Source organism: Pteronotus mesoamericanus, unplaced genomic scaffold (assembly GCF_021234165.1).
Source record: "Pteronotus mesoamericanus isolate MK-2021 breed Mesoamerican mustached bat unplaced genomic scaffold, CSHL_Meso_final scaffold_85, whole genome shotgun sequence".
NCBI classification, from domain to species: Eukaryota; Metazoa; Chordata; class Mammalia; order Chiroptera; family Mormoopidae; genus Pteronotus; species Pteronotus mesoamericanus.
In genome coordinates, this window is record NW_026555329.1 from 25,979,271 (window position 1) to 26,005,713 (window position 26,443).

A 26,443-nucleotide genomic window follows, 5' to 3' on the forward strand; every position below is an offset into this window, starting at 1 on the left:
TATTTTAAAGCACTTGTCTCCTTTAGCCAGTCCGGTGCCCTCCAACTTGGTCTAAGTTGCAAGCTCTTTTCTCTTTTGTCAACTCCTCAGAAAAGGCTCTACCATCTAATTCCATGACGTAAGGGCCTTGATAAATTATATCTGTATTATTTACAATGAGTCTGACTCCTGGCATAATTTGTTTTTTACATATATGTATAATATGATAGTAGAACTATACTCTTCCTGCTTTGGTTTTGACTGTGGAGCCAATGTGAGAGATCGCAGCTGTCAGAGTGAGGGTGAAATAAATTCAAATGTATGAATTTTCAAGAAAACCTTTTTTGAAACGTTCCTATAAGACTTCACAAGGAGAGAAGAAAAGAGGCTTTCATGAGGGAAATACATTGAAAAAAGCTGTGCTGGGTGTCCTATACCTTCCAAACCCTTTGTGGGGCAGGGTGGGGGGGCAGGGGAGGGTGTTGTGCCTCGCTCATCACTTAAATCCTAGAGAGGAGTGTCTCACTGGCCATGCACAGTAGGTTTGAGGTTTTTCTGCAGGAGGAGGGTGCCCTGGCCTGGGGCCGGATTCCTGTCATAGAAATCTAGAAGGTGAGAAAAGCTAATTACGTTGGGAGCAGAGCACAGGGACTTGCTACCTCACTGTAAGAATTTATCAAAGCAAAGGATATGTGAGTGGTGTGCATGGACAAGACAGGCCACACTGTAAAGAGCCACCGTGGGTGGCCTTGGGCTCACGGGGAGGAGCCTGGAGCTCTTCACAGGGAGAAATTGGAGGCCATGTATACATAGCTGGGTGTGCTGGGACTGAGCCTGGGGCCACAAGAGGGAACTCAGACTAGAGAGTTAATTGCCAGCCAACTCACTCATGGATCCGCAGCAGAAAAGGGATGGTGGGAAACATCTGCAGATCACACGAAAACACCCTTTAGTCACCTTCCGGGTGTTCTGAGGATATGCCTTTAACCACCATGGACTTACAGATCATAAAGCCACATAGGAGCCATCCTACTTCTTCCTTATTTCTCTTTAACCAGGGCTGAGAGGGAAACAGTGACGGGAGGCTCGGGGGGTGTGAGCCGGAGAAAGGAGCAGCCAGCCGCAGCAGGCAGGAGGCTGACTCGACCTCAGGAGAAAGGATATTGAATGGTAAGTTAAGATACAGTTTAGATAACTACATAGGATTAAGCATTTAAGTTTTCCACTGAAAATGATAGTAGGACTGTATGTAACCTAAGAGCACAAAAATTCATAGGCCTACTGTGGGTGTGAGCATTTTCATTTATTGTTCTATTCCCAGCACCAGAATGGAATTCGGTAGCAAACACGTTGACCAAGTTGAATTGCCAACCAAGCAATAAATAGTGACCCACTTGGTTGCCTATTAATGTGGAGGATTTGGGGAGGGACCACAGGCTGAGTACCAGAAGGTGGTTTCCGACAGAGCTGCTGGACTGGTGCTGTGTTGTTGCTCACACTCCTCTGCGGGGGAGTAGACTGGGGTGAACTTCCTCCCCAATCTAATTTCGGTCTGCCCAATTCTAACAACTAGTACTAAAAGTTTTCCTGGGTAGGCGGAAAGTTGTGCTTCCTTTCACGTAACAGATGCAGAGACATGCACCTACACTGAGCATCAAAAGAGGGACAGAAGAAGGGAAGGCAGAAACCAGGTGAATTGTTTGAACTTTGGCTGGCTCCCTTTGGGAGATGCGGGGGCAGGGCGCACAATGCTTATTAAGGAAGACTGACAACAGCTGAGCTCTCTCAGGGCTCATCCCCCGCTGAGGTCTCTCATGCCAAATTTAGATCCATTGCAAGATGACAAGGTCTCAGTTTTTTTGCAGCAGAACCTGGCTGTGAAAAAAGAGTTTTGGTGCTCTCTGTGAGATTTCTCTGAGACAGAAAAATACACTGAGAAACCGTAAATAAAGCACTGACTAGTATTTGGGCTCTTACTGACCTGGATTAGGTTTAAAATGCTGACAAAGTGGTGCAATAAAGAATGAGAAACTGATGCAGAGAAATCTAGATAAACCCTTGCAATCAGCTGTGGCACTGGAACACTTCCCTAGCCCTTATCTTAATGCCAAGCAACACCCTAAGAGATGTTATCATGATGAGATAGCAAATGCGCTGGATTAAGATGGGTTCCTTGAAAAAAGCTGCTGCTGTGAAAGTGAAGCCCAAGTCAGCTGAAGGGCACAAAGCACGTACTGAGGCAGAAAGCATCTGGCTCTGGCCACTAGGGCAAGGGGTCCTCAAAATTGAAATGAATAGTGACAATAATGATGATCTTGCTATCCAATTTAGGGTTTCTGGTGCTCAGAAACACTGGACCTTCATTTGGTTGAGCCATGAGTAGTTGCTGCTTAAAAGTGAAAGCCCACGTGCCTTGCTTATTGGCACAGGACTCCTCTCCCCCTCCATGCTGCCTGATTCCTCCTGACTCTCCACCCTGACTTCAGCCACTTTGAGGAGGAAGATGCTTAAGGGTAGGACCAAGGTCTTGCCATTCCCAAGGGTGGCTGAAGTCCATACACACTGTAGCCAGTATGTTGGGAAACTTTGAGGAGGGAAGAGCCCAGGTTTATTGCTCTGTTGGTGACAGCCAAGCCACCATCCTATCCAGACCTGATAGGGGGAAGGCAGGGCTGAGGCTAGAATGAGGCAAACGAGGCACTTGCTTGAAATGCAGATTTAAGGGGGCACCAAAAACTCAGTAATCATGACAAATATTTTATTGCAATATTAAAAAAATTAAACTTCATGCTAGAAACCCATGGTGAACAGAGCACCAACATTTTCAATGAGGTCAGGCTCAGTAACTGTGCTGTGCTGTGACATATTTAATTTAAGGGAAAAAGGAAAATCAGTAATACAGATCCTGTCCTGATCACTGCCTATGCAGGCGTCTCCTGGCCTGCTTGCATTGCCTGGTAGAAATTGCGACTTGGGGAACCTACAAAATGCTGACACTTTGATTACAGTGATGGTGTGAGTGATAGAGTCCTTTGTCTATGAATCAGGAGTCTCCAGTCTTCTATCGGCATCCCTGAAGCTTTGGCAGCCTAACCTGTTAGATTGCAAGATAGGTAAGAACCCTTCACAGTTCTTGGCGGCTCGCTCTCCATTGTTAACATCCTGCCTCAGCTCTGACTGGAGCAGAGCCACCTAACCCGCCTCCCGACTCCTGCCTTTGCTTTCTGTCATATAGACACTGCCTTTAGAAGCTTGATTTCTTTTTTCTAAAATATGAGATCATACAATGTGAGATTATCAAACTCCTCTGCTTAAAATCTTTCAATGGTTTCTTTTTCATATAGAATAAAATCTGTACTTTTTGCTATCGGATAGCCTTATAAAGTCCAACGTGATCTAGCTCCCCTGCCTCCCTCTCATATAAAGCCACTCTTTTATTCACTCATTAAACTCTGGTCCCACACACTTTTATTTTCTAAGACATTTTTGCCTAAAAATGTTTGTCCTTGCTCTTTCTTCTGTCTAGCACATAGAATTCACATGCCTGGCTCTTTCCCATTCTTTAGTGGAGTATTATTAAAAAGGCACTACTTAAGTGTTCTTTTTAATTGACTTTTTGGGGTTACATTGGTTAATAACATTAGATAGGTTTCAGGTGTACAATTCTATAATATTCGAATGCATCATCTGTATATTGTACTGTGTTCACCACCCCAAGTCAAGTCTCTTTCCATCACTGTTTATCCCCTTTTACCCTCTTCTACCTTCCCCCACTCCCCTGTCCCTCTGTAATCATCATACGGTGGTCTGTGTCTATGAATTATTATTATTATTTTTTTGCTTAATCCCTTCATTTTTTTAAAAAAAGAATTTGAGATTCAATATATTTTAAAAATATCTTCAACATAGTCAACATGGGAAAATCAGTATTTGGACCTTGGCAAAATTCTGGAATCACTTCTGAAATCTCCGCCTACTATAGGCAAAGTGCTTCAGCTGTCCCAAACCCAGTAACAGTCAAGCATCTTGATACCAAAAGGATGGTCCTTTGTTAAGCAGCATCTCCATCACCTGAGATCTTGCTAGAAATCCAGACTCCTGGGCCCTATCCTTTCTTACTGAATCCAGAGCTCCAGGTAAGTTACATGCACATTAAAGTTGGAGAAGGTCTGCAGGAGCCAAGTGTCCTCTTCCTTCCATCATAGCACTTACTCCTGCAAGACTTATCCCGCATTTTTTTAATTTATTCATTATTTACTCTCCATCTCTTCCTCCCTGCCCTTCCCAAAAGACTGTAAGTTATAAAGGAGGAGAACTTGTCTGTATTGATAGTCTGTATCGCCAAGGCTCGTAATAAGTGCTCAAATATACTTGGAAGATATGAATGAACAAAACACTCAGTAGTTACTATTAATTAATTCCTTTATGGGTAACTTCCAACCAAACACGGCCTAGTTTTTATTTACACCATTTAAACTATGTATTGGATCCCTGATGACTCAATTTGATTCTTACGCTCGCTGGGGTGGTTTTGTTGTAATACAGAAGGAGGTGGTCTGGATAGGTCTCAAAGATCCTTTGAATTTTTGGATTTTTACCCAAGTTCTTGCTTCTTTGTCTCAGATGTCTGTAATAGCTTCAATTAGTTCTGGTTGTTCTAGTCTCTGCTCTTCTAAATCCAGCTTCCATATTACAGATAGATAAGCTTGTGGTGTAATGTGGAAGGCATGCGTTCGGGTCTGAAAAACATGTCCTACTATTTCCTTACCTGTGCCACCTGGGAAATTAATTATCCTCTGAGTTTGTTTACTCATCTTCTCAGTGGATAATAAAATTCGCTTCCCAGGGTGCTAATGAGGACCTGTGCACTCACGTATGCAGAGCATGTAGCACAGTAAGATCTCAGAGTTGATCAGGAAAGTTTCATTCCTTTTTTTCCCTCTTACCCTTTACATCATGTCACTTTTTGTTTGAACAAACAACCAAACAAAAGAAAACAAGGCAAATTTTAAAAATGCAAGAACTCAAAGCCTTTAAACACTATGTAAACGAATTCCTCTGCTTGGTACAATCTGACCAAGTTGGCAATTCTCATTAGCTTCTCACAAGGTCCCCCGAACCCATTTTCCACTTGAGTATGATCAGTATTACTATGTTCTGCTTGGTCCATTGCTGTCTTGCCTCAGGAATATTCCTTATCTGCCCTATATTCTCCAACTACTGCAATTGCACTTGCTCACCAAGGTACAGGGTGAACTCCCACCTCTTCAAGGAGTACTCCTGGAAGGACCAAACTCTTACTGATGCAATTTTTCTTTGAGACATGTGGGCATTTAAGAGATTGTATCACCAGTTTAATTACAAACTCTTCTGCGATAATCCTGAATTCTTTCATGCTTGTTATTTTTTTCCCAGCTGGGATTTGATTTTTGAAGATTGAAATCATGCTTTATATTTATTTATAACTCACAATGGGTGGCAAAGTACGTAGTCATAAACCCGGCTGACTGTTTGATGCCCAAATTCCTTGTAGCCGCCTTTCAATTATCAGGTACTTTTCTAATGCTGCTGATTCTATCTGAGCCACATGGTTTCCCTGCGGGAAATTTAAAATCTCAGTCTTGTTCTGGAATTTCTAGAACAAAAGTCCCAAGTTCCAATGCTTATAGGGTCCATGCAGATTCATAGCGGAAGAGGGCCGGGTGTCAGAACTCAGGGACTGGCGGCAGGGAGAGCAACAGGAACGACAGTGCCCTGTCTAGGGGCACAGGCGCTGCTCTGATCCAGCTAATTACTGCATGTAGGAATTTGAGTCTACTTGTTTTACTTTGATAAGGGAAGCCAAGAATCTGGATATTTACATAACATTTCTCAATTTTCTAACTTTGAAAAATATTTCAAAGGATTTCAAAATCGTGCAGGCCAAACTAAAGACATCTGTGCAACAACAGGAGCATGTGATTCATTAGAGCAGTGGTTTTCAATCTTGGTTACAAATGAGAGTCACTAGGGAGGCTTTGAAAAATCCTGGCGTCTAGGCTGCAGATCAGGCCAACTAAATCAGAATCTCTTGGGCTGTGCCCCACGTATCAATATAATTTTTTAAAGCATGCAGTTGATTCAATGTGCAGTCCAACTTGAAAACTACCATGTTAGGAGCTCCAGTCAACCTTCTCATTTCTTTTATAAATTTAAGACTGGCATTGTTTGTAAGGAGTAACTGAGGCGTCCGATGATCTTGCTGTGATTGTATTGTCTTCATTAGCATGGAACTTAAAACACCCAACCCAACACCTTCTGCCCCATTGGCCTAAGGACTTCTGTCATGTGGTAAAACTTCGGGGATCTTCAGCTAATTCCATTTAGTCAGCTGATCTGCACTGCTATCATGTTAAAGGAAAAAAGTCACTTTTTTGGTGTGTGTTTTAGAAATAAATATTAATTCATTCAATCAGATTAAATTTTTATAATGCTATCTGTTTATTCTCAGTAGTGTTTTATGTTCATTTTGTAATTACTTTAATGAGAATTAAGGTTCATATATCCAGGATAAAATAATAATAACTATTTTGCAGTTCCAGTAACCCAAATCACATCTGCTAAGGGTATTTCCTAAGAATTAAAAAAAAAATCCTTATAGGTCTAGAGGTGTGAATGTGTACATGAAGACAAAAGATAAAAATGGAGACATTAAAATACAGTAACTGTGGTTCTCTATTTTAATACCCAAACTCTAAAGCTTCACGCTTCCCTGTGGTTCACATAATCTGACCTTTGATTTTGCTGTTTCAGTTCTGTTTTCTTTTCTGACAAATTTTCAAAATTTTTAATAGGTAGTCTTAAAAACCCAGACATTACCCCTGCATTGAACTTATGTTCTTTAATTTTCTTGCTCTTGCTTTAATGTGGTCCATAAGTTTTAGTCACAGGCTGTGAATGGGTTAGCAGACTAGATACATTAAGTATTTCCAGTCTCTTGATCCCATCCTTTAAATAGCTTTGTCTTTTTTTTTTGAGCTGCAACATTCAAGATTTTGGTAATGGAGGAATTGCTGATAAACAGAAGATTGGGGGACAGTTACAGCCTGCATAGTCACTTCTTTTTGTGAAATCATGGTGCAGCAAGGAAACCATTATGCTTTTGGAGACCTTTCATCTGTGACAACTGGAGAAATATAGAGAATAAGATCCAATTGCCTCAAGAGAAAGAATTTCTTATATTTACTCATTGGAATATATTAAAATCAGAATTATAAGAGCAAAGCAACTGATGGAGGGTTTCAACAATTTGAGAAATTATGATGCAATGATGATATTTCTTTCAGAGGAGATGGTAATTATATTGAAGCCCACAAATTTTGAACTATATATTACTAAATACTATATGAATAATGAGTTAATTAGTTTCCTTGTATACATACAGTAAAAATTATAACTAGTTCAAGGATGATGTATATACTCCTCATGTCTACAGGAACTAAAGTTATAGGAAAGGTATAACAAATTAACATGAAGCTTGAGTGCAAGTTTTTAGATCTTTAAACTGATCCCGGCTTAATGTTATAAGCCTATTTTAATTTATACATCCATCTGTGGTAGCCAGGTCCTCTTGTGTCTAATTTGAAGTACTCTCAAGGCTTTTAGTGGTTTATGTCTTATTTCCTTATCATTCACTTTCTAAATTTAATTAAAAGTTTTAGGGGTATGTGTATATATTACATTTTCTCCCACTAGATTATAAAATGCTTGAGTGACCGTGCATTTACATTTCTCTTTCTCTCTGTGCCTAGCACAATGCTTCACACATAGAAGAAACTAATTAAATGCTTCTAAAACACAGTGAATTCACTTCCATATATAATATGGTGGTTCATCATGGCATTAGTAATTACCTACCTAATTGCTGAGCTGAAATAAAAGGAGTCTATTTTAAATCCTTCATAACAAAACATTGGCAGGACAAAAGAAGAAGGAAAAGAAGAAACCATTCAAAAACTTACTCTGTAGTCACTTGATGTCACATAAAATATAGGGAGAAAGGCCAGCCAGATGATGCATGTGGTGTACATGGTAAAACCAATGAACTTGGCTTCATTGAAATTCTCTGGGCACTTCCGCGTTTTGAAGGCATACACAGTGCATAAGATCACCAGGACCACATCGTAGGTAAGTGAGATCAACATGCTGGAATCTCTGACGTTGCATTTTAAGATGACTGTTTCCCGCTTCTCTGGAATGGTGTACCGCCTGGTGCCTGGAGTCTCCAGGATGAGCCACACAGACACTACCACAATTTGCACCAGTATCAGACCCAGGCAGATGAAAACCTGAGAACTTGGGCTGATGAATTTTGGCCTCTGAGCGCCATTCTTTACCCCATCAAAGATGCGGGCAATGCAGTTTGTTTTGGTCAGCAGGGCTGAGTAACAGATAGCGAAGGAGGTCCCCAGTCCCAGTCGGCGCAACGCGCAGATGACGGGTGACGGCTTGGCAATGAAGAAGAAGGTCATGCAATATGAGAGACCAACCCCAAACAGCAAGATGTAGCAGAGCTCTCGGCCTGAAGCTTTGACCAAGGGTGTGTTGTTGTGCTTGATAAAAACAGTCACAACCATGCATGTGCACGCAAAACCCAGGCAGGCGATGGTGACTGGACCAATGGCCCAGGCATCTTCCCACTTGATGTAGTCCTCAGGGAGGTCAAAGCAGCTAGACAGGTCTGCCGTGGGCCACTGCCCGAGGCCGCAGTCCGTACAGGTAAACTCATCAGCCAGGTATTCGTAGGGCTCGCAGGGGATGCAGATCCAGCAGCAGACATCCCCCGGCTGCATATTCTTCATTTCATTGGGGGCACAGGGGTCACTGCACTGGGAAGTGGGGACTGAGTTCCGGGACCAGTGGATGGAGTCGACATCTAGTGATAAGGTTTCTGCCCAGTGACCGACCTTCAAGTAGGAATACTTGCCACCCACATACTGGAAATTGAACACGTTGTATCGTCCCATTCCATCTCCAAAAGTGTCAAACTTGACAATGCTATCCGCACCCTGATTTGGGTTGAATGGAGCTATGACACGTAAAGTGAAAGAAAGGAAAAAAAGAAAAAGAACACTGTTTAGGTGTCTGAGGAGTGATCAGTCAATTACTTTGTCATATACTTTAGCAAAACTGAAATAACAGAGAATGGGGATTCCAAGAGTGAAAGAATGTATCAGTTATTACCATTGAATTTACATATCAAAAGCTACTAGAGTACGCGTGGGTTCCTAAACTCACTCACTGAACATTCCTCAGTGCCTCCTGTGGGGCCAGTGCCAGTGATGGTCATGAGCACAGTACGGTGCCAGCCTTCCCAGGAGCTTACCGTACAACAGAACGGCCAGACATGTGGTCACGGTCTCTGTGGTGGGTAAATATTCATTTCTTGAAAGATTTCACAATAGGAATTGGACAAAACTTTGAATCTCATCCTTATTACATATTTATTTATGTACAGCCACTTAACTATTTTCATGAAAATATACAACTATAAGGATTTTTCTTCTTCAAAATGAAAAAATGCATCTTTTAAACAGTTCAAATGATTCAACAGGGATGCTAATATTGTCATGTTTTGGAGTTTATTCATTCTGACTACACATATACGTGTGTGTGTCCGTGTGCGTGTGTGTGGGTGTGTGTAGCATGCTCCTGTCCACATGAACACATATTACCTGAATATTGTTAAGGCAAGGCACCAACAGTATGAAGATGGAAGGTAACTATGTTTGAAAGTTTCTTCCTAATGGTAAAGGGTCAGTGGCCCTCAGTCAAATGATCTGTGCTCAGCCTTGCCCTTTCTTGGCGCGCTGAGCCCCTTAAGCAGCAGCTCTGTAGGCATCTATGTTTCCTCTGTTCCAGCTGCTGCTCATTATGTCTCTCTTGCCAATATCTGCTGCCATTCTGATCACCAATTTGATGTTCCCTACTCTGAGCTACTGTGTACGTATTGTTTTGCACTGCCAAACTTTACTCTTTCCTTAGATGTAGAAGAATGTTGCTTCTCTCTACATGATGTACAGACATACTTTATTAGTCGGAATAGCCTTGCCCGTATTGATGAATAGACCCAACATTTTTTAATGACTTAAACACAATGGAATTTTACTTCTGCCTCGTGCAGCAATGTAAGGCCTTTGTCAGTGAGTGTCTCTCCTCCACATGCTGATTCAGGAACCTGGGTTCCTTGTATGTTGAAGCCGTACCTATTTCTAGAGCCTCTTCTCCATCCGCGTCTATCCAGTGGGAGAGGAAGGAGAATGCGAAGCAGTATACCTATTTCTAGTGTGCCCAGTTACAAACCTACTATGATACGAGAAAGTGGAATTTGGAGGACACTGAAATTTCTTACACTTGGTATTTGCTGGCTTTGAGCTCTGTTCCACATGTCTGGGGCTCATGCTGTTTCACCCAGTGGGAAACATCTTATTGTTTTTGGGTCTGGTTATTTTATGGAGGAAAAGTATCCCTCAATGAGTTACTTGGGTCCTTTGTGAAATAAAACTTCATGTTTTTCCAAATAGTCTCCTCCTGCCTAGGACCCATAGGTGTCCCTAGAGGGCTAGGCTGGGTGGTTTACAGTAACATTTCATACTGCATAGAAAGGCTGTTAGTAAATGTAGTCCGGTATGCCACATTTATTCCTCAATTATGATGATTTTTCTCTCGCAGTGATCTTGTTATCTCATCTGCCATTTGTCTTTACTAACCTCTACCTAGCTTTCTGCCAAATTTACCAAACCCATCACATCTGTCCGTGTGTGTCTGTACTCAAGTTCATCGTGAGACAGAATGATATAGTGGATGAGTTCATTTCTGGTTTAGATGAATTATGTGTGATTCTCATCTATGTCTTTTAATAGTCACAAATCCTTAGGTAAATTAAACTTTCCAACTCTGTTCCTTAATCTGTAAATTATAATATAAATGAAAAATATAAGGTGATATAAAAATACTAATTAAATTGATCATTTCTGATTTATGACACTTGCCAAATATTAAACTGCATGATATTCAATTCTCTGTTATTTGCTCTTTCTCTGGATCTACTGCCACATCAGGATAATCTTTTTGCATCTATACCAGCTTTCTGCTATGCTTTAATATCTGCTAGGACAAGTGAACAGAGGAGTTGAAACATTATTGCTATATTTTCAGGAGTAGGAATCAATATCAGAATTCTTATGTCACTGTAAAACTAAATTTGTTTAGTCTATGCTTAGAAAAATTTCATTAAGAATTTTAAGCACTCTGCATGTAACAAGTAAGTAAAATGTTGAGTATTTTAACACATTTTACATTAAGTATAAGAATTTCAGATGTGTTATTTTACTCTACAACACAATCAATCTCCACCAATGTTCAGTTGATGTGATTAGCTTTTCAGGAAAATATCTGTAAAAGAAATATGTTTTATATCTTTCATTTAAATTTGTCATTATTTTCACAACTGTTCTTGAATGTATAGTTTCTTAAAAGTCATATATTTAATAGGTGAGAAAACTGATTGTTTTGTGTGTTCTGAGCTGGAGAGGGATTATTGATAAGATTGTTGGTATGTAAGCTAATTAACAGCATAAACACTGTGAATATAAAATATTTTACAAGTCTTTTTCTGGAAATCATCTAATATCATCAATGGAATATTGGGGGAAACCGTTTGTCTAGTTACGAAGAACAAAGTTAATACCACATCTGAGGTTCTTACACTTGATGTAAAATGTGTCAAAATAGTCAACATTTTACTTATTTGTAATATATAAAAGGAATCCCTAAATTTTAATGCAGTTTTTCTAAGCATAGAATAAACAAGCTTCATTTGATATAACAAAAGAACTCTGATATTTACTCCTACTCCTGAAAATATAGTAATAATGTTTCAATTCCTGTTTTTTCTTAATTGCTTGAAAATGTTGAGCATTAATAAATTTTTTGAAGATCCTAAGTAAGAACTTTAGATTTGGCTTTTTTACATAATGTTGCCACTATTCATCATGAGGCTATTTTAAAAGAGAAGGGCAGAATATAGTTAGACTTTTCAACAGTTTTTGCTTTCCTGTCCTTTTATTTTGAAAAATTTCAAACCTACAAAAACTATGAAAAAGAAGTATATGGACATAATAACATTGGAATCACCGAGAATTAACTATTTGTTAACATTTTGTCACATGTGCTTTATCTTTTTTTTTGTTTTTTTGCTAAAATATTGGCCATTAAGTATTTGCTATTAAAAATATAAAAATATGAAGTATCAACATTAATATAGAGAAAGAGCTGGAAAACTATAGTGCATGGGCCAAATTCGGCCTATTGCCTATTTTGCAAATATAGTTTTACTGGAACATGGCCTTACTCATTTGTTAACATATTATCTATGGCTACTTTTCCACTACAACAGTAGAGTTGAGCAGTTGCAGTAGTATTGTATAGTCCTAAAATATTTACAATATAATGCATTCCATAAAAATTTTGCACATTCTTAAAATAGAGCTAAGGGAACTCATACACAAGGGTGTGGAGCATACAATTTGGTATTATAATTAAATATTTGCATATTTATGACCCAGAAATCACATTGTTATGTGTATACCCCAGAAAAATTTTTACACATATGTACCAAAAACACAGAGATGAATGTTGTTAGTACTGTGTACAAGAGGGGAAACAACTGGAAACAGTGTCAATTTCCAACAGCATTCAAAAATCATCTGGTGGATTATTCAGAGTATTATACTGTTGTGAAATTAAATGAACAAAAGTGACAGAAAGGAAGATGAATGTATTTTAGAAACAATATTGTATGAAAAGTCTATGTGATTCTACTTTTATAATGTTCTAAGGCAAACAAAACTAAACATGTCATTTAGAAATACATACAAAAGTGATACACTTTAAAAAAACAAATGAATAATGACAACAAAGTTCAGGATATTGCATCGGAGATGGATGCAGAGGGGCAGCTTTGAGGACAGCACAGACGTAGACACCAGCTTATTATATTCTGTATCTTGTTTGGATGGAGTGGTTTTCACGGATAATTATTTTGTTGTTGTGCTTTATAAATTGTTTGAATTGAGAATATTCTTTGTATGACTTAGCATTGCATAGTAAAAGTACTAAAAAATTAAAATGTGAGGATAGACTAAACACAAATAAAATGTATTAAATAATTCTAGGGGACTTATGCAGATTTATTCTTCCTATCATGTTTGGAGATTGGGGATATAGTTATAATCAATTGCTTGTGTTGATATAATGAATGCTAAGAGATTTGCTATGATATATTGGAAAAATAGTTTATATACAAATTATAATGAGAATGAAAATACTCCACTGAAATGACGTAAAGACAATTAAAAAACTCAGGATAAATTTAATGAAAGTCTGTCAAAGACCTATATGAACACTAATGAAAGAAAAGAATGCTAGAAGCAATGAAAAGAGACATATGTTCTTGGATAGGATTCGATTCTCTCTTAGTTGATTTTAATAATAATCATATACAAATAATAAATTTTAATAAAAATATCAACTTTTCAAAAACTAAACAAGTTGATCTCAAAGTTCATATGGAAAAATGAGTCAGTAAGACTAGGGCCAGAAAAACAAGAGCAGTGATGGGGCATTAGCAATATCAGATATTAATATATATTAGAAAGCTACAATCATTAAAACGAAGTGATACTGACTCATAAATACATGAAAAAGCCAATGGAGATATATGAGATATCTGTAAGTAGGTCCAAAATGGGCTAGAATTTTGTACATGGTGCTCATTGTGATCTATTTTGGATCAATTTGAAAATAACTTCCAGAAATTTTAGGTAGTAAATTATATTTTGTTGAATTTATGTTGATTTAAGTGACTAAGTTTGTGATAATTTTTAAAAAGACAACAGAAAACTAATACACAAAGTAAAACTATTTAGTATTTGTACATGTGTTTTGTTAATGAGGCCCTCTGAAGTAAAACCTCCCTCACACTGCTGGTGGATAGTTAAGATGGTATGCTTCCAATGGAGGACAACTTGACAAAAGTTCTCAAAATTACAAATGCATGTAATTTTTGACTTTGCAACTCCAGTTTGTGGAATGCAACCTAAAAATACACTTCCATATGTGTGAAATGAGGTCTTTACCATGTTTATTGCAGAATTGTTGATAATAGAAAAAAAATTGGAGATGATCAATAATAAAATGGAATACTATACAGCCAGGAAAAGGAGAAAGCATCCTATGTGCCCCATATCATAGAACTACAAAAAAAAAATCTAAAAGTCACATTGTTATCTGTAAAAAGCAAGGCGTAATACAGTACACTTAATATAACATTTAACATGTTATCTTTTATGTAAATAGGAAAAATAGAAGAATCTATCCTTTTTTTCTTTTATGTGCATAAAAGAAAATGTCCATGGAAGAATGCCCAGGAGTTGTGGTTACCAATGAACAAGAGATGAGAAATGAGCAGATTCATGGCAAAATTGGGAGAAAAAATTTTAACGAATTCTCATATACCTTTTGCATTTGAAGCATATGAATGTATTACCTATTCAAAACATACTAATAAAAAATGAAAACATAAATTGACAATTCAGGATTACCAGGCGTTTAAGTAAATAGAGACAATGCAGGGGCAAAATAAAAGCTTTAAAACAATAATGTGCTCAGAGAGACAAGAGAAGATGTTGCATCTATGAGTTAGGTATGGTATATTCTCAGAAAGGAACATTCAGAGAACAAGAATGAACTTTTGGAAATGAAGTAGGAGAAAGAGAATTTCAATATGAGAATTGAAAGATAAATTTGTCAAAAATACTAAGATGGAAAGTAGAAAATAAAATGGGAAAATTAGAGAATGTTCTGTGAAATTTCAACATTCAATCAACAGGTTCCAGAAAGACTGAGAAAATAGAGGGAGAACATTATCAAGAGTCAAAGTGAATGGACTTTGCCTAAGAAAGGATGAAGCAAGAAATTGTTGCTCTTTTTTTACAAGCTTGTTGAATGTAAGAATTATGTGCATGTCCTATTTTGTTAAAAATAAAAAATTATAAAATTTAAAAAGTGTAAGGAATAATTGAGCAAGGTCAGACAGAACAGTTTGCAAAGTAAATTATGAAAATGGGACTGCTGCAAATATAACAAGTGCTTGATATGTGGGTGGTGAACAAATCATACTTTTGGTAGAATTATGATTTTTAATATAAATTTACTTTTAAGTTTGTTTTGTTAAATATCTATCAAAATATGGTCTAGAGTCTAAATCATGTAAATACATAAGACACATTAAAGTGATACTTTAAATAAGTGCATTATAAATTCTAAAGAAAGATCCATTGTCAGCGGAAGTGCCCTGACCTTCAGCTTGGGAATAAATGGTTGCTGTGTCTAGATTAGAATGAGAAACAATAAAAGAAATATTCCTCACGTGTGCAATACTCCAAATATGACTGGTCTGGGTAGTGAGGAGGCAGGAAAGAAAACCAAGCTTTTTTTCAGGTGCTGCTGGAGTGACTTCAAGTGACAGGGAAACTTGAAGCCCTAGGGGATCGATCCTGCCCCATTCCCAATATCTGCAGAGTTACCTCTAAGTGAAATGGCTCACCTGGGAAATAGTTACAGTCCAGTGAACTAGCGCCATGGGTCTTTGGAGATCAGTTTCCTCAGAATAAGGAAACTCTGGGGAGTTTCCCATTTCTCGGGTTGAGTCTCAGTAGGGGAGTGAGCATTGTGGGAGATGGAAAAAACAAATCACTTCACCCTTTGTAGTTGCAGCAGCATGAAAAACCCAAACTAAAGGGAGAAGAAAGAACTGGAAAGATGGTGGAATTTTTTGCAAAAGGACTTACAACCTCCTCCAAAATCTAATTTAAAGCCCCTCATTACACTAGTTCCTCAAGATTAGGTCCCTGCTTTTCAGAAGGAGCCTGATGTGGCCTCAAGTCAGGAGGATGGCTTCCCAGTTTACCTCATTATCCAGTATGTTCTGACCCCAGTTTCAAATGGATTCACTTGAGAAGTTTAATATCTAGATGACCAGCCATCCTAGAGCCCACCTGGTAGAGATGAGGCGAGTCTATGCCTTACAGACACCACAGGTCAATGGCAAGAGAAAATTAGATCGGCTCTTTATTTTTTTTTTCCTCTCAGACAGAAGTCCAATTAAGGTAAGACAATAATGGGACCGTTAACAGGCTTTCAGTAATGGAAGCATAACTGCCACTGCCTGGGTTCACGTTCATAAATACTAATGAAGATTACGAAAGCTCCTGATAGCAATATGGCTCTGGTTTTACAACATTTTACAACCAGGCTCTCACTGAGGTTTCTATGAACTAATTTGATGAATTGGAATAAAGACACAGATGAGAAGACAGAAAATGGTACCTCTCTTGAAAGATCTTTTAGAGGTCAAGAGGTAAAAACATCAAAATCCTTTGACTAGAACAAACAAAATCTTTTATAAGCACCATGCAGTGGACAGATAGGAAAGAATAATAATGAATCCTTGGCTACCAGTAATTAATTTACCTACCAATTAGGAAGAAAATTGCTGGTGCATTTCCACAGTTTTTTACTAAAAGGGCAGGGCTGCTGGGGCAAAGGACCACCTAGATGCCTTGGATGCTGACTCTCACCTATGAAAAAGACTTGATAAGTACCAAGGTGCGCAGTGAAAGTGAATGTGTGAGAAAAGCTATTGCCAGAGCACGGCTTTTTTTTTTTTAAACTGCATTATGACTTTTGAAAAGAACTCTCTTTAGTTCTGAAAAGTTAGCATGGCTAATTTTTCTAATGCTTCATTATACACTTTATTTGTTTCCTTCTGTAGATTCTACATATTATTGCTGAAATTTTCAGCACTCAAGGCAGCTCTGAAAGAAACAATTTACCCTCAGAATGATGAATATGGAAGCAAGGCACAGACAAAAATAGTAGTGAGAAAAAAGTTAGTGAGATTCTGATTCCCACTACCCCCTAATTCAGGGATAAGGCTTCCTTTGCTTATTTTATTTATTTTAGCTGGAAGTTTCATGGCAGCCACTGAATCTTTGGTTTGGGGGGCCCTCCGTAATGTGAGCTAATGCAACTATCACACCTTTTTCTACCCTCTCTTCCCCAACTGCTGCCCTCCCTGGTATATAACCTATAGCTTTCTCACATGCCCTATGATGAATTTTAGATTTTTAAAAACTTTGAATTGAAATACACATACAGAGAGGATAAAAATAAGTGACTTTTTATGAAGTGGACATACCCATATAACATTATGGATGTTAAGAAATGAAACATGACCAGTTCCCTTGTTCCTGTTCTTGTGAACCCTTCCTTCCTCCCCAAAGGTAACCACCATCATCCCTGTTAGTACCAACCAGCTTTGCTTGATAATGAACTTTATATTAATGTAATCATAAAATATGCATTATTTTTATTAACATGTTATGCTCAAAATTAACTTTGGTGAGATTCATTCCAGTAGTGATGAGAAGCTATAGTCGGTTCATTTTGGTTGTTACATAGTATTTTATTATATGGATGTGCTACATTTTTTTAGCCACGTTTCTGTTGTGGGCATTTCTTTTTTCATTCTTTCTTTAAGTCCATAGGCTTTATGAATAACGCTGTGTCTTTAGCAGGGTTATCCCAGAAACAAACTTCAAGACATAGATTTGTGTTCAAGAAGTTGATTTGGGAGTTTATGGGGGAGTAGAGAAGTAAGACATAGACAGGAGAGGGAACCCACTATGGAGTGCATCGGTGAGCACAAGTGGGCTCATTCTCACTGGAGTACTGGGGAGATCGCATCGAATGGGAGCTGGGACAGCATGTCCCAGCTTACTCACTAGCTTGGCTGCGACAGCTCTTACTTACCATTGGCTGATGGCTGCTCTGGGGTGGTGATGTCATGGCATTTTTGGCTGCTCTAGGTACAGACAGAGCAAGCTCTGGTGGCCAGAGAAAGCTCCCTAGTAGAGAGTCATTGGCATGTATGAGAATAGTGAGTGCTAAAGGGATTTGGGTGAGGCACTGGGAACATCTCCTATCTGCTGCTATGACTATTCCTATAACGAGTGCATTTCCACTGTGTGTGTGTGTGCACGTGCATGGATGTGTGTACATGTATGTGAATCTGGTTGTGTGTACTGTGTATGTGAATCTGGTTGCTTTACTACTTTAATATTGCCACCTTTGAATTTTAGCCATTATGGTGGAAATGCAGTGCTATTTCAAACATTGTGCCATTAAGCTACAAGCTCTTTCTCTATGCTGACAAAGTATCTTGTACATTTAACTTCAGGGACACTGACTACAACATACCAGAAAAGTATCCACTGTATGTTCATCTCTCAACGGGCCTACGCATCTCTAGACCAAGGACAATGTCTCATTTATCTTTGTATTCTCATCATCTAAGGCAATGCTGGGCACATAGTAGGCATTCACTAATTGTTTTCTAAAGTGATTATTATAATATTTAACAGACTGAATAGCATCATCTCACAAATTTAAAAAACATGTAATAGCTATACCAAAGACCAATTAAATATCAGTCTTGGGAAATGGGCCTTTGTACTTGTATTTTGTTAGTTCACTATATCACTATGCAGGCCATGTTAAAAGCCATCGGTCTAGGCCAGTGGTTCCAGCCAGGGGTGATTCAGAAAACAGCTGGCAATGTATAGAGATACTTTTAGTTGTCATGATTCAGGGTGGGGACCTCCACTGGTGTCTAGTGGGTAAATAGAGGATTGAGGTGTGGTTAATTATTCTATAATGCACAGAACACACCCTTGCAATAAACAATTATCCAGTCCGAAGTGTCAATAGTGCCACGATTGAGACACCATGGTCTGGGGTAATAAACGTTTGAATTTTTAGAAATATTTTGATAATCCCAAACCTCTTTATAAATTCAAACCCCCACGCGAGATTAATTCTTTATGGTGTTGCCATGTGGAGGTTACTGTTACCTAGTTTGTTTTTTCTCTCAAGAGTAATTTCCAGCTTACATACTCCCTTCCATATTCTCTTTCAAAACCCTCACTTTTTCATATTCATCAACAGCTTTACTAAACCCTATTCCCACTTTACCCCACCTCTACTACGCACCCCATTTTATACTGATCTCCATGGGTTTCCTTTTGTTCGCTTTTGCAGAATCAGTCAACTCTGTTGGATGCCTCCTTGCTGTCAATCACATTCTAAAAAAGAAGCAATTTCTTGTGTGTAGCAGGAGTAGGTGTCATGTCATACAGTCATCCCTTGGTATCTGTGAGGGGCTAGTTCCAGGACCCCCAAGGATACCACAATCCTCAGATGCTCAGGCTCCTCATGTATTTAAAATGACATTGCATTTGCATACAACCAATATTTGCATGTAGGCTCCAACAAGGTATGCCCACACGTCACTTCATTCATGTGTACTCAGTGTAGTGTTTGGCACATGTCGAATTTAAGTTTTCGTTTTTGGAACATTCTGTGATTTTTTTTTCTGAATATTTTGAATCTGGCATTGTTTGAATCAAAATGTGAAACCCATGGATATACACCCTTTCAGAGCAGACTCACAGCAAGAATAGCTGTTTGTGGGGAGCATTAAGTGGAGTCTCTGTGGGAGTTTTCTGCTATTTAATGGGATGTCTCCAGCACAAACCTAAGCTCCCAAGAATGCTGTGACTTTGCAACACTTCCAGAAGGTTTTTGATTTTGTGAAAAGAAACTATGAATTCTGAGGAGAAATTTAATTTGTCCTCGTGTTTTCAAATGACAATGTCAAGTGATAGAGCATACATTTAAAAAAAAATCAGGAAAAGAAGGCTTTTGTCAAAACTAAGTTGGGTGGAAGTGCCTATCCTTGTCTTTAAAAAGGTGTAAGTTTCTCATTGCTCTGCCCTTCAATCTCTTCCCCTGCTGTGCTACAGATCTAAATGCTGCAGAAGAGTGAACCGCGATATGGACAGAAGGTGAAAATGACTGAGAAAATCCCCGTCAGAGAGGTTCTAGCCAGTCGGCAGTACAAACAATTCAGAAATGTGTTTGAAAAATAGTAGCAGAGCTAACGTTCTGCAGAACATAATCGCAGTAACAAAAATAATAAAATGAGCTTTCCATTTTTAAGCAAACAATATACTACTTTACATAAAAAGCAGAACAAGAATTTTATTTAGCCTCCAAGATGAACTTTCCAAAGGTAAGCACAACAGCTTAGCATGAAGTAACTGAAATTCTATGAGTGAAGCAAATTAATTTCTATTCTCTTGCCTTACGCATGCATAGACGTGCATTTGACTCTCTGTGTAGTATCAGGAATAGAGAATACAGGGAAAATAAATTACTTCTCCTCCCAGCATGCAGGTCTATTGTTAAGTTGTCATGGTTTTCCTAAACCACGGTAGCATGGCATGGTTTTCTGTCTTCACAGAGAAAGGCTGTGTTATTGAACCACAAGATTTTAATGGACCTTGTCAGGTCATCGAGCACATTCACACATTGTTAAAAAATATTCCAAACCTCATCTTCCTGAGTTTCTTTACCACTAGAAATATGGTGACAATTCAAAGTAATAGCTTTAAATTTTTCTCCTCAATTTGTGCCAACATTTCTAATTTGAATTATTCTAAAAATACATGTTTTAAGTGTATCATAAATCTGGTTATTTTGTTCCTTCTTAGAAGATATTCCTGGAAATTGATCAATCTCAGAAATCATTTTAGCTCATGTGAGTCTTACTTTTATTCTTCCTCCAATTGGGTTAAATTAATAAGGTAGATAAAATTAACTTGGTGATAAAACCTTAACAAAGCCCTTAAAAATAACAATTACATGTCATTATATATGTTATATAAAATATACATTAATTATACAATATGTATTAATTTTGGACTATATTATATATTATATTGTATAGTATATTAAGTATTTAAAATGTTTATATTAATAAACTACATATAACATTACATATTACATATCAACATTGTGCATTACTGTATTAAATACTATGTAATATATACTTATATAATATGCTATACAACATATAGTTGTTATGCTTAACAGATATGTTAGGGTTCTATCACCAAATTAATATTACTTTTTATAGAATTATATATATGAGTATAATTTTCTTGCTTAAATTCCCATGTTTTCCTTATGGTTTTTTTTACTAAAGAAACCTAGGATTTTAATCAAAGTCATCCTTGAAATCAATGGAGAACACAATTGCATTAGCTTAGCATTCAAGCAGATGAGTTACAATGAAGTAGACAGGAGAGACTTGGGACGCTTCTGCTCCTTTCCCTCTTCCCCTTTTTTTCTCAGCAAAATACCTTCTTGTTCCCCAAATCCAACCTTCCTGTGTAGCCCTAAGCAAAAATAATTCCAATTGAAGTACTAGATTCTGTTTATGTTACCGCTTCCAGGGATATTCATATTGGAAGAGGACATAGTCAAGGGATAATATGAAAGGCCATCATGTATACATTGCTGATGATGGAATTTGATATCTCTAGAGAAAGAATTTTGGACAGAAGTTTTGTCCAGCTCTTCTAAAATGATGTCCTTTGTGGTTTAGGCTTAATCCCATGAAAAGGGGATTTCTGCTCCTTAGTTTCCATTCATTCCCAATTTATTTTTCTCTACCCCAGAGGAAAATTTGCAGAGTCTAACATTCACTGACTAGACTATTCTTCCCTAATTGGCAGTAACACAGTAATTAAGAGAGACAGGCAGATGCTCTTTCTTGTCCAGTAGACTGACAGAGGGAACATCTTCATGCCCACCTTGGCACTCCGAGTCTCCAGGCTGTACAGGCAGAGTGGCACTGGCCTAGCATCTCTGACCCTGCTCCAGACTCTCTGTTCCACCTGCAACAGGTGGTGAAGGAAAAAGCTGCCACTCACTATGCATACAAATGCTATGGGTGTTTGGATAAGGAGGCTTGGAATCTGCTCTAGGGACTTAGCCATTAGACAGAGGCCGTGGGAAACCAAAACCTTTCTGGCTTCTGGCGTTTGCCCAGTATTCTAGCTATAATAGCAGAGAAAGCTTGCACTGGGGAGGAGGTGGGAGGGGAGATTAGGTCCTTGCTTAGTTATTGACAAAAACTGACATTAGTTTTCTTTTCGCTGTTGATTCTTATGTGTGTGTAACCGAGGAGAAGAGATGCAGAAAGTAGGATTTGGCACTTAGCACTATCCCAAAGTCCTGAAACTTCTGCAGGGCTAACCACTTTCTCCATTAGTTCTAGCTTATAACATATCTTAAAGAAAAGAGCAGCAAGCAACAAAGAGGGGGAAATAAATCTCAGTTACTTGAAAAATGATTTAATAGCAACATTTAAATTTCAAACGTTTGTTTCCCTTCAAATTGGAGTTACAGAGCAAAGGTAGGAGCACAGAAGAAAAAAGAAGGAAAAAAAGATAGAAGAAGCTGAGAGGCTGGGGATGGGGGCAGGGTGGAGAATACTGACTGACCCATCTTTGCCCCCAAACTGGATATTGGTTGCTGCTTTTACCCTAATTCTGGTTCTCATTACAATGTGTACAATACGAACAGTACCTCAAGTGATGCCTGGCATATAGTGAGTGCTATGTAATAAGGGCCATTATTATCACTACGGACCACTGTGAGAGCTTCTTAGCTGGCTTTTCTGTACCCAGTCTCTCTCCCTTTATTCCTGGTTCGCATCCCTCCTAAAACATATTTAAGGCACCATAACTGCCATCATTCCATTGCAGGAAGGCCTAAATGGCTTCCCTGCTACAGCTAGGAACGTGGGAAAAAAAATTTTTTTGTCCCTTTGAAGGTAAAAATAAATGTTCTAAGCAAAAAAAAAAAAAAAAAAAAAAAAAGGTTCTGTGATCAAGTAATAAACTGGATTAACAAAGCTAAACAGGTTTCAGTACTGGAGGTGGAGGTTAGTTCTTAGAGCATCTGATCTGTGAATTGCCTTGAGAATCATCCAGAGATTGATAGGGTATACAGCTTTTTCCCAGGTTTGAGACTACCACATTTTAATTTATTTGCTGTATTTAAGGATCCCCGATAGCTTGTGTGTTGGTGTATCTTGGAACTCCATCCTGCAGGACGAAGTGTCACCATGAATTTCCAAGTCCCACACAATACCTTTCGCTCTATCCCTTCACAGTCCATCAGAAACCTAACTGTTCTCTTCCTCTCTGTCCACATGTAACTTGTGCTTTTCACCTTTACTCATATGTCTTCCTGTGCTTCACGTGCCTTTTCTTCCTTTAATACCTGTAAAATCAGCATAAATATTGCATCTTTGCCCTTTGCTGTATTTCAGCTGAAAGGGTAAGTCCTCTCTGTGGTCCCATGGGTAATGTTCCTTTTCTTTGGCACTTATCATCTTTTCTCACATAGTAATTTTTTCTGTATCACTCTTCCATTGCTATCTTATTATCATGATGTTGTGAGCTCCTTAAAGGCAGAAACCAAACTTGATCATCTTTTAAACAGCCATTGCAACCTGGGATCAATAGGCTAAATTGAACCTGAGAAACATGTTTTATTGTCTTCCACTGTGTTTTCAAAATATCTGAATTAGTGTCATTTATTAAAATACGGAGAGAAAAATTTGGATTTCTTCATTGCATGAAACGTAGGAATACCTGGTGACCCTGGGCCTCAAGCATATAGTAGATACACTTGGTGGGAGTTCAAGTTTAGCTGCTCCCTCCTGCATCCTGCAAGCCCACTTGATGATATATTTGAATTTCTACCCCTTCAACAATGTCTAACACAGCACAGGTTTTTGAAAAGCAGCTATTTTAAGCCAGGTATACTAACCTCACAAGCATCAAAGGAGAGAGAAAAAAAAATCTTACTAGTTAAAGAAAAAATCATAGGGCTTTAAAGTTATTTTCATTTTATAATGAGGAGGGGGAAAAACTGATAGAGGATGCAAGGAAACAAGTGATGGCTTGACCGTAAATGAGCACTCTTCTGGGGTTGCAGAGCCTGTGTGCATAGTTCTTTCTGGCAGAGTAGGATTCACTCTCAGTAAACTGTTTGTTTGCTCTGGTCCCTTTTCCTAACCACGAGCTCCGTGAGGGCTGGGGCTGTGTCATGCATCGCTGTCCCCTGTTTCTGACTGACTGCCCGAGTTGCAATCTCAGTTTCATCACTTACTGGTCACTTGAGTTATTTGTGTTCGGTGACCAATAGGATTCAGGGGGAGTTAAACTGAGAGTACGTAGCACAGTGCCTAGCATATAGAAGTGCTTCAGAACTTTTGGCTCAATTATTAGAGTGTCTGCCTGCTGGCAAGTAGTCAATAAGTGCGAAATGAATGAATTCATGAATGAATGATTGAGTGAATGTGCCCACCATTGTGTGGCCACTGTGTTGTCAGCCCACTGGTTTTCTGAGCCTTGGCTAAATGGTTAAGGTCTGGTCAAATAATTATTAGATGAACCATAGTAGTTCTTTAGATGGCAGACTTTATTTATCTAAAATAGGCTTAAACCACCTAAATGTTTGACATAATCTCTTTATAGTTAAAAAAAATCTTTCCTCTTTATTCCACCTCTTAACCATGGAATATATTATCTGTAATATTGTCCTGCTTTCCAGATTGCTAATGAATTAACTGAACCCAACCCCACAATCTTGCCTAATTACCTGTTTTAGAGTTGGGTATCAACATACACACACACTGGTAAAAAGCTAGAGATAGTGAAGAAGTGCTAGACTTCGTCTACGGGACAGAATGTCGGAAATAAGGAAGAAAGAAACTGTGATATTGACCCTGTGCACCTTTAGGGACTTTTTATTTATTTATTTATTTATTTATTTATTTATTTAGGCCACAAGGCAGATGTTCAGGGATGTTGAAGGGTCAAGACCCTGAAAGGCTGAAAGCATTTGCTTTGGGAAGTTTGTTCTGGGCCGTAGAAGCCCAGGGAAGCGTAGAAGCTTCCCTGTCCCTGTTCTTGCCTCTCAGAGAACCCTATACAATTTTTGATAGTAGAGATTTGAACCTAACACTAAAAAGTGTGTGCTAGAGGAATGAATAAAGGAACCAGAAAAAGATGAATATGAGGCAGAAAGCAAGGAACATCCCCAAAGATCAGCTGGTAAGTTGATAAAATTATTACACACGCATAAGATAATAGTATATTATCATATAGTGCTATAATATATATGATTATAACGCTCTGAAGAAACTTCAGGTTGACACTCATAGGTTTCATCAGAAAACTGAAAAACGTTTGGAAGTGACATAATTGTCTGCTTGTCTAAGGTACTCAACACATACTACCTGCTAAATTCATTTAAGAAAACTCAATTTCAGATATTCATTTCTGTTATGGATTTTAAAATAACGGCTTGGTGACAAGGTTACGTGCCCTCACCTCTCCACCCAGGCACCAGAATTGACGTCCTGCCGGCAAGTCAGGGAGTGTACCCTGTTACGCTGTCAGGGCAGGTCTGGTCTACTCCACCCGGAACAAGCCACACTTAGCGCTATTACTAAGCAAAATCATTAGATGTTTGAGTTTTGACTACCCAACCTTCTTTCCCACAACACTTATACTCCCACTGTTTCCAAATGTGATGAGCCAAATACCTTCTTTACCTCAAAACTTGCCCACAGAAAGTGTAATTATTGATTATAGAGACTTGGGGTATAAATTTAAATCTCAGTGAGAGTTTGCTCATAGGTTAATTTTGTAAAAGTCTGCAGTCACACTGTAGAAGACGAAGGCTTTGTTCTAGGTAATGAAGTTGAATACGGTCATCTGGGAACAGGTCCATAACCCCTTATTTGAGTTTATGGAAGTTTTTGGAAGGGTAGGAAGAATGTGTTCAAGGGCAACATGGATTCTTTCTCTTCTCTAGGTTCACCTAGAATTTAGCAGATGCCATCCTTCCATAGCTGCCTTTTCTTTTCACTTTATTTTGATTTCAGAGTACCTTCTGGGGAGTGTGAAGTGAAATGTTTTTCTTTTGTTTTGTTTGCTTTGCTTTGTTTTTAACTATTTTCACTGTGGCAAGTGCTTTCCACTTCAAAACTAATGACACAGCTTTGGAAGGAGGTGGAGATGGTTTGAGATTTTGGCATTGAGGGGTTAGAACATTATACATTTTGGATCCAATGCCTCTGAATAATTGTGCTGCAGAAATTGCGGTTTTTGAGGCAAGTCCATTCTCTGGTTGCTGATCATGGCCATTGTGATGTGTTCGTGCCCCAAGGCCTGCCGGGCATCCTGGCATTAGCTTCAGCTCAGCCCTTCCATCTCTGATTGTTGCCGCTACAGTGGTCAGTTTTCAATACTTTTCTTCAAACAGTTTCAAAATTGTCCTGGGAGCATTTCTTTTGTTGGCTTTAGGGTGTATGATTGTCCTTGATGCACTAAATGGTAACTCTTTTGAAGCACAAGCAATCAGTGGAAACATTTTT

The 26,443-nt window shown here is 38.5% G+C and overlaps 1 protein-coding gene across 1 annotated transcript in view; it reads right to left on the minus strand.

Annotated features, from left to right (window-relative positions):
- GRM3 (glutamate metabotropic receptor 3) overlaps positions 1-26,443 on the minus strand; it is a 207,410-nt gene that overhangs the window by 15,527 nt on the left and 165,440 nt on the right. Inside the window, exon 4 of the mRNA XM_054563977.1 lies at positions 7,980-9,046. Within this exon, the coding sequence (XP_054419952.1) occupies positions 7,980-9,046 (1,067 nt within the window). The remainder of the gene's footprint in view (positions 1-7,979; positions 9,047-26,443) is intronic.